Here is a 13,719-nt window from a genome sequence, read left to right on the forward strand (position 1 = left end):
TTCCTGTGCTGCAGTACATTTAAGCTCTCTTCTTTATGAGATTTCAGTTAGTTAATACAACTTGGGTATTAGTAGTTAACAGTGGTATGTGTGTGTGTAGTGGTATATGTGCACACACATCCCCCCTATATTTTATATGTACATATGTAAGTGTATGTGTGTGTGTATACACACACACACACATATATGAACATGTACACACACATGTGTTTGTGTGTATATGAATGAATATATTTCAGTTATAGCTGGACCAGACCTTAAAACCCAGAAGGGTAGACCTGGAAGTGAACTTCAAAGTTATTCTTGTCCAACCTCATCATTTTAGAGATGAGAAAAATAACGAACCAGAGAGGTGACATGATTTGCCCAAGGACATATACTAAGTTAGTGGCAGAGTCAGGACAAGAAACTGTTTATTCACTCTTATTTCAGTGTTCTTCCCCTTATACTATATTAGCTATGTGGCATAATGGATAGAGTGCTGGCCTAGGACTCAGGAGGACCTGAATTCAAATCCAGCCTCAGACACTAGATATATGACCCTGGGCAAGTCACTTAAGCTATCTGCCTCATCTGTAAAATGGAGATAATAATAGCACCTAACTCTCAGGGTTGTGGTGAGAATCAAGTGAATCAATGTTTGTAAAGTGTTTGCAAACCTTAAAGTGTTATATAAGTGTTAGCTATTGGTATTAACATTATTATCATCATGAGCTCAGTCAGATGTCTGATCAAGATGGAACCACGGTTGAATGAATAAGCATCTATGAGATGCAACAGAACTATCTAGGGGCTTGGACTTCCTTTTCATTCTCTTGGGGTTCCCATTAACCTCAGACAGCTTCTTGGGTAGCAGCTACACCTTTGCTGTTCAGTTTCTTGGAGGAAGGCACCCAAGATCATTGGCTAGGGGAGGCTGGGAATGTCACAAATTGTATTCCACTGGCAAGAAATACCACATAGGCAGGAACATGGACTTCATATGAATTTTTAATGCACAGAACAGCCTGTCAGGACCTCTGCTGGGGTGGGTCTGTGAGCAGTAGGAAGAGGCAGGAGTTCTGCAAATGGGAGAGCATTAAAAAAATCCTCACTGGGAAAATTGTCAGGTCTACTTTGGGGAGATGGCTACAGCCAAAGGGGCTGTCCTGTGTGCTCTGAGGTCTGGGTGGAGAGGCAGGGGAGGAATAGGTGAAGAGAGACCGCAGAGAAAGAATTGCTGAGGCCAGTCAAAGTCAAAGGGAAAAGGAGGGAAGGGTAATATGTGGCCCCTATCAGAATGCTCTCATTTCAGGATTTCTGGAGTCCATAAGAAAAGGTTTTAAAAAGGTGAGACTTTATGACAGAGTCAAATAATGTCTCAAAAGAGAAAGAAAGAAAATAATGGATGATCCCGGCTGCTACCTAAGGTCCCTTCAACTGTCCATGGGAGAAAAAGTCTGGCTTGGCCTTTGTGACTCCTTCTAGTCACCCCCTGTCCCAAACCCCACCCAGGATCCAGGTTCCTCATGTGTCCTTCCATCTCTCCTTCCTGAGAGTCTCTGTTCTTGGCCATTCAAAGCCCGAGGCCAGTCTTCTCTCTCACCGGCCCTTGGACTCGCCATACGTGTTGCGTGCCATGGAGATCATCTTCTCCTCACATGTGACTTTGGTGTCCTTGAGGATGCTATACCAGACCATGCCAGCTGGCCGCACCTCTTCACTGCGGCAGAAGAGGTAGGGGATGGTGTCCACACGGCTCTGGATGTATGCGCTGCGCAGGAGGGTAGAGCAGTGGCTGCTGACCTTCTCCAGCCTCCTCAGGATCAGGTGGGCTTTTCTGAAAGGCAGGAGGAAAGAGCAGTTGGAGGACCAGGAGCCCCAAGGTCTGCTAGCACAGAATCATGGGATTATAGGATTTTGAGCTGGAAAAAATTTTAGAGAATGTATTCTGCCATGCCTCTTGAATTTCTACACATACTGGAAAATCACCAGGCTTTATTCACATTGGAAGGAACTTTGGGTTATCATTTAGTTTAACTCCCTCATTTAACCAAAGAGGAAACTGAGACATGCAGAGGTTAAAACATTTGCCTGAGATCACACAGGTAGTGAATCAATGGCACAGTAGGGATTTGACCCTAGATCACTTGATGTCAAATCTAGTATTCTTTTCTCTACTCCATGTTGTCTGTCAATCTGAAATCAAACATCCCACTTTTGTTACTTACTAGTCATGGGGTCACAGGCAAGCTACTTCACTTATATGGCCCTCAGTTTTCTCATCTATAAAATGGAAATACTAATACTTGCCCTGTACAACTCCTATAGATCACAGGATATTAGAACTGGAAGGAACTGTGGTGGTCACTGAATTTTGTTACCTAATTTTACAGTTGAGAAAATAGGTTCAATCCTGGCTCTGTCACTTGCTACCCAAATGACTTTAAGGCCCAGAGAGGTTAAGAAATTCATTTAGTTTCCTAATCTGTAAAAAAAAAAATTGGGGTGAGGTAGAGGGTGCCCTGAGGTCCCTCCCAGCTCTGGATCTCTGCTTCTATGCATCCCAATGGAGACCACCTTCTTCTCACATGTGATTCGGGCTCCTTGAGGATGCTAGAGCCAACGATGCCAGTTGGCCCCACCTCATCATTGCAGCAGAAGAGATAGGTCTCTAAGTTACCTTCTAGCTCAGAATGATGCTCCTATAACTTCAGACCTAGAGGAGTAAAGTCACTTGCCCAAAGTCATCCCCAGAGCAGAACTAGATCAGAATGCCAATCTCTAATAGCCATTCTAGTGCACATTCCTTTTGCAATAAGCTAATGTGTGGGAAAGTACTTTGAGAACTGCAAATTACCATGTCAAGGTAAAGGATTTTTATTATCGCTTAAAAGCAAGGAGTGTGATATGTTTACTATTGATTGTATAAGGGTATTCTTCTTTTTGTTTATTCTTAACTCCCCTCCTTCATGATCTAAGAGTTCTCCAGTCCCCACTTCTACTCTTCTAGGACTTGGAGGAACAGATCCATGTTTACTCTCCCTAAACTAAAAGCTAAAAGAATATCAGAGATAGAAGGAACTTTCGAATATAGAACATTAATGTTGTAGAGGACCCTGGAACACAGTAGAATATGAAAGGAAACTTTAGAGATCATGTAGCCCAACACCCTTTGGCTGAAGAGGAAGAAACCGAGGCCCTCAGTTTAATAATTTGGCCAAGATGATCAAGAGCCAGGACTTTAAACTAGGTCTTTTGTCTCTTCAATCCACTGCTCTTTCCATTTTTTTCATGACTTTGTTCTATGATTCCATGAGCATTTATTAAATGCCTGCTATGTGCATGGGAATGCATATATTATGTCCATATGGGAACATACAGACAAAATGGAAAATGGTCCCTGCACTCATGTAACTTATGTTCTATTGGGAAATACAATGTGGTTAATACAAAATAATTTGAGGAGTGATTGAACACTAACGACTGGGGAGAATAGGGAAGATCTCCGTCCAGAGGTGGCACTGGAGTTAAATCTTGTAGAAGGCTGAGGCAGAGGTAAGAAGGCAATGTATTTCAGGCATGTGGAAAAGCCCTGGCAAAGGTATGGATGCAGAAGACGGAATGTTAAATTCAGGAACAGCAAGGCAAGGCAATTGTTGGTTGTAATGTAGAGTGTGTGAAGAATTTCTGAGTATCCTTCAACACCAGGCCTTCCCAGCCATGAATTAAGAAGTCTGAGGAGGGAGGCAGGGAGAGGTTTGTCTTTAACCATCTGTTTGGGTGGGGAGGGAGGGGCTGGGTAGGGAACCTCAAAGTCGGCACTCAATAAAGATTTATCGATTGTTTAATCATATAATAACTTCAGGATGTTGAAGGGCTTCTCTGCTCAGCCAAACTCACTTACTTCATGGCTGCCAGAGCCTAGATTTGCTAATGGAGTCGAATGTTTTTGTTAAGTCGTTGAATACAGCATTTTCCCTAAACACTAACCTTTCCTGGAGACTCTTAAGAGAGTAGAAGTTGCTCGGCCCTGGGGCATTATACTCTATACCAGCCTGGTCCCAGCTTCTATTTATAGCAGCCAGAGGTATGGAGGAGGAGGAGAGAGGAAGCAGGGGTTAGGTATTATTCCAATATTCTCACCTCATTACTTACTCCCATTGGCAAAATGTTCATGCTATACCTGGTGGACTGGGGCGAGTAGGAATTGCATTGGATGCTGGGACTAGGTAAGGAGGAGAGAGACTAGATAAGCAAAGGATAGGGAGTTGTTTAATTAGGAAAGCTTTAGGGAATTTCAGCCTTGGATCTATGCACTCTACTATTTTTCTAACATCTTCAACACAGCCCTACTGATTGAGAGTCTGAGACAGAAACCTCCCAGCTTCAGAGAAGCCAGAGCTCCAGATTAAAGTAGGGGGGAGGATATGTGAAGGGACTGACATCAAGCACTCGTGGGGTCTGTGCAGCTCCCTCCCTGGCTTTGAACATCTCTGGCTCTCTTAGGTTATTCTCTCTTTGCTTCAGATGATTTGAAAAGCTTGTTGGCCCTGACTCCTTCTCAGTCAAAGCTGAGTCTTTCCCTCCCAAAATAACTCAGGGCCAGAATGACTCTTCCCACTGCAGACAAGATTGAGGGACAGAGATGTGTCCTGCTGTGACATTACAAGTGCATCTGCTGTGTCTTATGTGGATCACAGGAAGTTAGAATCATAGATTTAGAGCTGAAAGGGACCTTAGAGGTCATTCAATCCAACCCCCTAATTTCACAGATGAGGAAATTGAGGCCCAGAGAGGTTAAATGACCAGTCCAAAGTCGCATAGGAAGCAAATGGTAAAGCCAGGGTTTGAATCTAGGTACTTTGGTTCCAAGCCAAAGTAAACCACATAATTGAACACACACAACTAAACTACATAACAACAGCAAACATTTATATAGTTCTAGAAAGTGCTTTACATGTACTGTCTCATTTGAGCCTCATAACAATTCTGTGAGGTAGCTTTTATTATTGCAGCCATTTTACTGATGAGGAAACTAAGTCTCAGAGGTTAAGCATCTTGCCTATAGTCATGCAGACACTAAGAGTCTGAGACAGGATTTGAACTCAAGTCTTTCTGATTCCAAGTCCAATACTCTATCTCACTATACTACCCAGATGCTCTTAGCTTTAGAGGGTTAATAAATGAGTGATTTCTTTGCTTTTTTTGGTTTTAGGTAATAACTCCAGGTTACATTTCTGTTGTGCTCTACACATTCATTTACAAAGCATTTTTGAATGTGTTATTTCATTTGAACCCAAATAACTATGAGATAGGCAGGATAGGGATTATTTAGCTCCATTTTATAGATGAGAAAACTGAGGAGGAGCAGCTAGATGGCACAGTGGATAGAGCACCGGCCATGGAGTCAGGAGGAACTGAGTTCAAATCCGGCCTGAGACCAAACACTTGACATTTACTAGCTGTGTGACCCTAGGCAAGTCACTTAACCCCAATTGCCTAAAAAAAAAATTTTTTTTTAAATAAAAAATAAAAAAAAACCAGCTGAGAAAAAAAAAGGAAACTGAGGGAAAGAGAGGTTAAATGATTTGACCAAAGTCACACAGATAGTAAATAACTGAGGAATTATTTGAATCCAGATCCTCTGACTCCAAATGTAGTTCTATGAAGTCTTTTATATATTGCTTCACAAGTCTAATAAGTATTTTTAGAAGTCTAGAAAACATACTTCTTCCCGTTGACAGGCTACCTCTGTTCTAGATATGCTTGACTCCCTTCCAGCCTGACACTCCCACCCTCCCTCCTTTCTGGAATTCTCTCTGAAAACTTCTTTTCTAAAAATTTATTGGATGTGCTTACTTGTGACATCAGAGGCAACTAAGTGGCTCAGTGGATACAGTGCTAGGTCTGGAGTTGGGAAGACCTGAGTTCAAATCCAGCATCAGACACTAGCTGTTGTGTCCCTGGGCAAGTCACTTAATCTGTTTGTCTTAATCCCCAGGAAAAGGAAATGGCAAACCATTCCATTATCTTTGCCAAGAAAACTCTATGGACATTTTTGGTGTGATATGGTCAATATAGTCCTTGAGATCACAAAGAGTCAGATGTGACTAAATGGCCAAACAATAATAATTTGTGACATCATAGTTGGGAAGCCAGTCAGACACAAGTGAGCAAGAGCCTATTTTGTCCCATAATATTTTGACACATCTTCCACAGCCACACTAGTATGGGCTGGCCTAGGCATAGGCCAGCTGAATAAGTGGAGAACTGACCAAGGCTAACTTGGGTGCATGGAAAGGAGGATACCTGCAAGCTGGATCATCAAAACCTTTTCTCCTTTTCCCATGGCCAAGATCATAATACCCCAGGCTCAAGGGCTTTGTGGCTGTATCTTTCTCATCTAGGGAGCAAAGGGGATCTTTGGCTTTGATCAGTCTACTACATTATGACTTCACTTAGAATCCCTACCATTCAGGGTCACGGGATGACTAGGCCAAAGTATCCTTCCCCAGCCATTACCTTCTGATCCCTCCATCCATGCAGCCTTGGTCCAGTCATGTCCATATCCAATCTTCTCTACCCTCCCTCCATTTTGTTAACAAACTGCCCCTCACATTAGATTTACCATTCTCATGCTTTTTCTATTTCCTTGTAATTATGGAAACCTGGCTTTTCCTGGAGGATGCTGCAATCCTGTATATCCTCTCCAGCACTGTATGTACCTTCATTCATGCTGCTTAAATATTTGGACAGGAGAAAGGGTAGGAGTAGGCATGCTTCTTGTTCCTCACAGTCACTTCCAGATTCTTCCCCTAATGTAATCACTTAGTAGTGTAGTGATTCTTTGAGGCATTCCATCCAGATTATATTACTCTATCTAGATTCTGACAGATTTCTAGGCAGCTAGGTTGTTTGGGGATAAAACACTGGGCCTGGACTCAGGAAGATCTGAGATCAAATCCAGACTTAGAAACTTTTTAGCTATGTGACCCTGGGCAATTCATTTAATCTTTGTCTGCTTCAGTTTCCTTTATTATAAAAATAGGCATAATAGCACTTACCTCATAGGGTTGTTATGAGGATCAAATGAAATATTTGTAACACACTTAGCACAGTGCTTAGAACATAGTAGGTGCTTAATAAATGCTTATCCCTTTCCCCACCGAGGTTCTTAACTGGCCTCCAGGTCATTCTCCTTTTTTTTCCCTCAGAGACCTTAGTAGTACTTGACTCCCAATCTTTTCTCCCAACACTTGCCTTGTGGACTTCAATTTATGTGTTGATGTCCCCTCAGATACTGGCTTCCCAGTTTATCAACCTTTTCCATTTCTATGATCTGAATCTTTACTTCACTTTAGCCATACACAGGTCTGGACATATTCTTAAATTCAATTTAATAAACATTTACTAATCACTTACTATGTACTAGGCACTGTGCTAAGCACTGGGGACAAAAATAAGAAAATAAGACAGTCCCTGCCCTCCCTTGAGAAGCTTCTAATATGCTGAGAGCAAACAAAAGGAAAAGGGGTGAGTGGGGCATCATAGTGGTGGAGTTGGAATCACAGAGTGAAGTGAATGAGAAGTAGTTGGGCCATGAGTGCTCTTTAAATGGAACATTGGGAAAGAGCTTTTTGCTCTAAACTCTAATCAGAGCTACAGAGGCTACTGAGTGTACTGATGAGGTGCTAGTACCAAAGGGGATGCAATCTCTGGGACAATGAGTTTCCTGGTGATGAGCTTTTCCTGGGAGCATGATCTCATCATTACCCTAATATGTTTCACCTGTTGTATACACAATCCAGGCATTTCTCTATCTGATCATAACCTTTCCTTTCTTCCTGATCCCTCATAAGCCTTTTCCCAATGTTCAAGGCAACTTCCGGTCACTCTACTCCTCCCTGTTTTCTCAGGCCATCACCCTTGTTCTGACCTTACTTCTCTTCTTTGAGAATATTAATCCAATAGTCAACCAGATTAACTGTATATTGTCTTCCATATTTGAGACCCATCCCTTCTCCAAACCTCCATCTCACATCACTCCCACTATCCAACTTTTCCACACATACTGCGGAATGTTAATGGAAGAAGTCACACAATGATACTGACTGGATCTAGCACACATTTCTACTATGCAGTCTCACCTATGCCTTCACTGTTACATGCCAAGGTGTTGACTCTTCCCCAAATGACTCTCTATACTCCTCTGCATTAGATTATAAGCTTCACATTTCTTTCTATTCTTGGTGTTTAGCACAGTGCATGTCACACAGTAGGCATTATAATGTTTGCTGACTTGACTCCATTCAGAATCTTTTCTAAACATTTTCTTCATTCCTTAATTCATCTATACAACACATTCCCATTTTCTCTTAGAAGAGAACCTCACCAAATCCTTGCCTGAAAAAAAAGTGAGGCTATTCATTATAAGTTTCCTTCTCCCCCACACCCCGTCCCACAACGCCTCACTCCAATATACCATTAACATCATCAACCCATTTTCTCTTCCTTTGCTTCAGTCTCCGAAGATGTTCCCCTTCTTGAAAATACCAACCCCTTACCACATCACACCTATCATATTGGCTAACATGACAAAACAGGAAGATGATAAGTGTTGGAGAAGACTGTGAAAATTGGAACACTAATGCATCGTTGGTGGGGTTGTGAACTGATCCAACAATTCTGGAGAATAATTTGGAACTATGATCAAAGGGCTATAAAATTGTGAATACCCTTTGACCCAGCAATACCACTTCTAGATCTATATTCCAAAGAGATCATAATGGGAAATGGACCCACATGTGCAAAAATATTTATAGCAGCTCTTTTTGTGGTGGCAAAGAATTGGAAATTGAAGAGATACCCATCAATTGGGGAATGGCTGAACAAGTTGTGGTAAATGAATATAATAGAATACTATTGTGCTATAAGAAATGATGAGCAGACAGATTTCAGAAAAAACCTGGAAAGACTTACATGAACTGATGCTGAGTGAAGTGAGTAGAACCAGGAGAACATTGTACACAGTAACAGCAACATTGTGCAATGACCAGCTTTGATAGACTTAACTGTTCTCAGGAATACAACTGTACTCAGGAATCTAAGACAATTCCAAAAGACTCATGATGGAAAATACTATCCACATCCAGAGAAAGAAATATGGAGTCTGACTGCAGATCGCAGCATACTAATTTTTTCTTTCTTTTTTTCTTTCTTCTTTCTTGTGGTTTTCCCCTCTTCTTTACAACATAACTAATGTGGAAATATGTTTAATATTATTGTACATGTATAGCCTATATGAGATTCCATGCCTTCTTGGGGAGAGGGGAGCAGATGGAGGGGGAGAAAATTTAGAACTCAAAATCTTGTAGAAGTGAATGTTGAAAACTAAAAATAAATACATTAATTAAAAAAAAAGAAAGCACTAATTCCATTACTAGTACCCTGGATAACATCACCTCCTTTCTGCTTTAGGACTTTGCCACTTTGATTATCCCCTCTTTTTCTCTCTAATTTTCAATTTCTCCTTATCCCCTGGCTTCTTTTCTGCTTACAAAAGGGATCAATTCTCCTCATCCTTAAAAAAAAAACCCTCCACTTGATCTTACCATTCCCTCAAAACACCATCCATTATATCCCTTCCCTTTCACAGTCAAACTCCTAGGGGGAAAAAAAACAAAAAACAAACAAACAAACAACAAAACTAACACTACTTGCCACCACTTCCCCCTCCCCATTTTTCCACTATACTTGCTTCTTAATCTCTCTTGGACTGACTTCTAATTGCATTGCTGAACTGAAATGGTTCTGTCCAAGTCGCCAATGACCAATTAATTAATTCCTAAATTTGATGATGATTATGATGACGATTACTCCTTGACTTCTTTGAACCATCTGGCATTGGTAACCATCCTTTTCTCCTAGAAACTTTCTCCTCCCTAGGGTTTTATGACATTACTCTCTCCTGATTTTCATCCTACTGACCTGGTTGTCCCACCTTGGTTTCCTTTGCAGAGTCATGATTCTGATCCCACCTCCTTATCCGTGGGTGTATCTAGGGATTCTGGGCTCTTTCCTCTCTTTGTACTCTTTCACTTGGTGATCTCATCAATAACTAACACCTGTGATGATGACTCTTAGATCTATTTAATGAGCCTTAGTTTCTCTTCCAAACTCCAGTTCTACATCACTAACTGCCTACTGGATGCCTCCAGCCGGACATATCCAAAACATCTCAAAGTCAATATGTCTAAAACAGAAATCTCCCTCCCCCAAACACCCCTCTTTTGGAATTCTCTAACTGATTTTCCTTGATGCTCTCTCCTCTATGAGTTTTCATGACATTCTCTTTTGGTTTTCCTGCTACTCATTTGGCTGCTAATTCTCAATCTCTTTTGCTGTATCATAATCCATATTATGGTCCCTAGTTGTGGTTCTGTCCTAGGCCTCCTCTTTTCTGTCTCTACACACTCTCATTTGATTATCCCATCAGCTTCCATGAGTTTAATTATAATTTCTGGGAAGATAACTCCCACATCTGTTCATCTAGTCCTAGTTTCTCCCCTGACAGTTCATCTTGTATTACCAACTGCATATTGGGCATCTGAAATTAGATGTCCTGTCAGCATCTCAAGCTCAGTATTTCCAAAATAGAATAGATTATTTCCTCCCTCCCTGCCCCCAATCTAACCCATAGTACTTCAGAACTTCCCTATTTCTGTTTCTTATTCATCCCATGCTCTTCACAGCCTGGTCCCAACTTACCTTCCAGTTTTATTAAATAAACCTCTCCTCCTACCCTCCCCTACATTCAATCAATTTATGATCCAGTCATCCTGGCCTTCTTACTATTCCTCATACATGACATTCCATCTTCAATCTCTGTGCCTTTGCACTGCTGTGTCCCATTCTTGGAATGTATTCATTCCCTCTTCATCTCCACCACCTGCAATCTCTAGTTTTCTTCAAAACTCAGCTCAAGTGTCTTTTTCTATATGAGGCCTTTCCTGATCCCTCCTATCCCTCTCAAAAACTGCAAGTTATCTCTTATGTGTGTGTATGTGTTTGTTTCTCCCCTGTCTCCTAGAATGTGAGCTCCCTGATGGCAGGGACTGCTTCACTCTTGTTCTTAGCACAGTGCCTGGCATAGAAGTGCTTAATAAATGCTTGTTGACTGGCTGATTGCTTGACTCCTTGATTAAAATGACTTTCCCTAGGTTATTCAATAGTAGAGCTGGGGCTAGAATTCAGATCTCTTCCCTCGGTGTTTAGAAGCCCCATTTAAATTCCTCATTCAAAGGAATAAGGAGGCTCTACAGCTAGGAGAAGCAAGAGGATGAGTCTTGGAGTCTCAGTTGGAATAAGGATAGTTGTGCTACTTGCCCGACTCATTGTGCAGAAAGCACTTGGAATATCTTGAAGATCTTTGTGAAATGGGAGTTATTATTGGAGACTACTTAAAGGAAGAAATTTCTAATGATAAAAATTTCGGGCAGAAGAGTATATGTATTTGGACAAGGATCCCTACTTGGTGACCCTATTATTCCATTGCACTGAAGGACCACTACCTTACCTGTTTGGTTATAAAACTAGCTCTGGGAAGGAGGCAGAGGCAATTTAAGTGATATTTCCCACCTTCTTTTCATTGAAAGCCATCCTGAAAAGTGGATTCATGTGCTGTTTCTTCGCTCAATTAAAACAACACAGGCAAATACATTATATTTGCTCCCTGCTAGGAGTCAGTATTTCAACTCATTTAGCTGGATCTATTCCTTCCATCCTGGGGTTTCCCCACCTGCCAGATAAGTCCTTGTCTGTTTGAAGCACAGGCATGCTCTCATGGTCACCAACAAGATTGAAGATTAGGTAAGACTTTTAAGGGGCTTCATGGAAAATTGTTATCTTTGACTTCCTAAATTTATACCAAAATGGTAGAGTGTAGGGTGGAAGATGAGAGGAAGATGATACAGGACAGCCAATTTGATCTTTATCTGCTGCCACCACAAAGCTGCTTGGGAGGGGATGGGGACAGCCATAAGCTTGGATGTTAGTGGGTGAGTGGGGTGAAGGAGACATAGAATGAAGTGAAGAGATGTTGAAAAATGAGGGTATATTTTGGAGCAGTCTTTCTGATAGGCCTTTTAGGTATTACTAAACTTGAGATGAAAAGGATTAAAGTGGAGTTCTTTCAGGATGTCATGACTCAGCTCTGTAATTATAGTCCTATAGTAAACCTTTAGAAGAACTGGGATCAAGGTCCCAAGGTTCACACAGACCTCTCTCAAGTGGCCTTGGACAAAATGTGTTCCTAATTTTCTTGGTTATGATAATAGCTAGAAAAGCACATTGTTAAGGAATGATCTTTCAAAGAAGAGAAAATAAAAAAAATGAGTGTGAGCAGCACAAAGACTGAAATGAACAAAACTAGCGACACACTTTTGCTTGATTTGCTATGGCCTCAGTGGGCACATTTGTGTGTGAGGATAGCAGGCAAGTGAAATGCAAAGTCACAAACTAGTAACCCAATAACTAATAACTTCAATTGCTGTTGTTGTTGCTTGTTTCAGTCATGTCCAATGCTTTGTGACCTCATTTGGGGTTTACTTGGCAGATACTGGAGTGGTTTGCCATTTCTTTCTCCATCTCATTTTACAGATGAGGAAACTGAGGCAAACAGGGTTAAGTGACTTGCCCAGGGTCCAAATATAAATATAAAGGTCTCTAGATTTAAAGCCCTTCACAAACTGTACCCAACCTACTTTCCTATCCTTTTAACACATTACTATCCTCTACAAATTCTAAAAACAGTTAAAGTGGTTGTCTTGCTATTCATCACAACAGAATGGCACTCCATCTCCCATTGCCTGACTTTTCACTGACTGAAGAGTATTCTTCCTCCCCCGCCCCAATTTCTGCCTCTTAGAAGACATGACTTCTGCAAAAACTCAAGTCCTACAAGACTCAAGTCATGTACCTCCTTCTGCATGAAGCCTTTCCTGATCTTCACAGCTACTTAGTGCCACCCCTATAATTATCTAGTATTTATTATGCTTTTATTTTACATATACAAATTTACATTTATATGTACATGTTGATTTCCCTCATAGAATGTAGGCACTGTGATAGCAAGGGCTGTTTCATTTTTGCTTTTGTGTCTCCAGATACAGAAGAGGCACTTAACAAATGCTTAGGGATTGATTGATTTTTGCTACATCATAGCTGTCTATCAAGTAGAGAAGAGGTCTGTTTGTCCCTAGGGACTGTGTTTCCTCATCTTGAACCCAAAAGAAAGTGTGAATGTAAGGAGCTATTGAGTGGAAACTGGGATTTTAGATAGGAACTTATATCCCAAATCCTTGATGTCTGGAGTACCAAAAAATTCTTCTTAGAGATATCTAGTGTTTTATCTTATAATGTAGTAGTGAATGATCATAACATTTTAGTGCTCGAAGAAACCTTAAATATGACCTAGTCCAGTGCAATGTCTAGATTTGTACTGTCCCCATTTAATGGGTGCTAAAATCAATGACCAGGAAAGAGAAGTGAGTTACCCAAAGTCACACAGCAAGTTATGGCAGAGTGAGATCTCCTGATTTCTAACCCAATATCTTGCCTTTTTACCTCTCTTCCTGAGAAACATGACCAGCTGCTAACTCCTTGAAAGGCCACAGCGAGAAACCCAGAAAGCATGAGGAGAGGACAGAATAAGAAATAACAAGGAGCTGAATAGTATAC

General features: G+C 41.1%; 1 protein-coding gene across 2 annotated transcripts in view; it reads right to left on the bottom strand.

Annotated features, from left to right (window-relative positions):
* Positions 1-644: 644 nt before the first annotated feature.
* LOC114047046 (astrotactin-2) overlaps positions 645-13,719 on the bottom strand; it is a 1,078,351-nt gene continuing 1,065,276 nt past the window's right edge. For both annotated transcript variants that reach the window (XM_027867720.1, XM_027867721.1), the window contains one exon: positions 645-1,819. In XM_027867720.1, coding sequence (XP_027723521.1) covers positions 1,582-1,819 — 238 coding nt within the window. In that variant the 3' untranslated portion in view covers positions 645-1,581. The remainder of the gene's footprint in view (positions 1,820-13,719) is intronic.

Source organism: Vombatus ursinus, unplaced genomic scaffold (assembly GCF_900497805.2).
Source record: "Vombatus ursinus unplaced genomic scaffold, bare-nosed wombat genome assembly UNPS02014786.1, whole genome shotgun sequence".
In the NCBI taxonomy this organism is placed as follows: Eukaryota; Metazoa; Chordata; class Mammalia; order Diprotodontia; family Vombatidae; genus Vombatus; species Vombatus ursinus.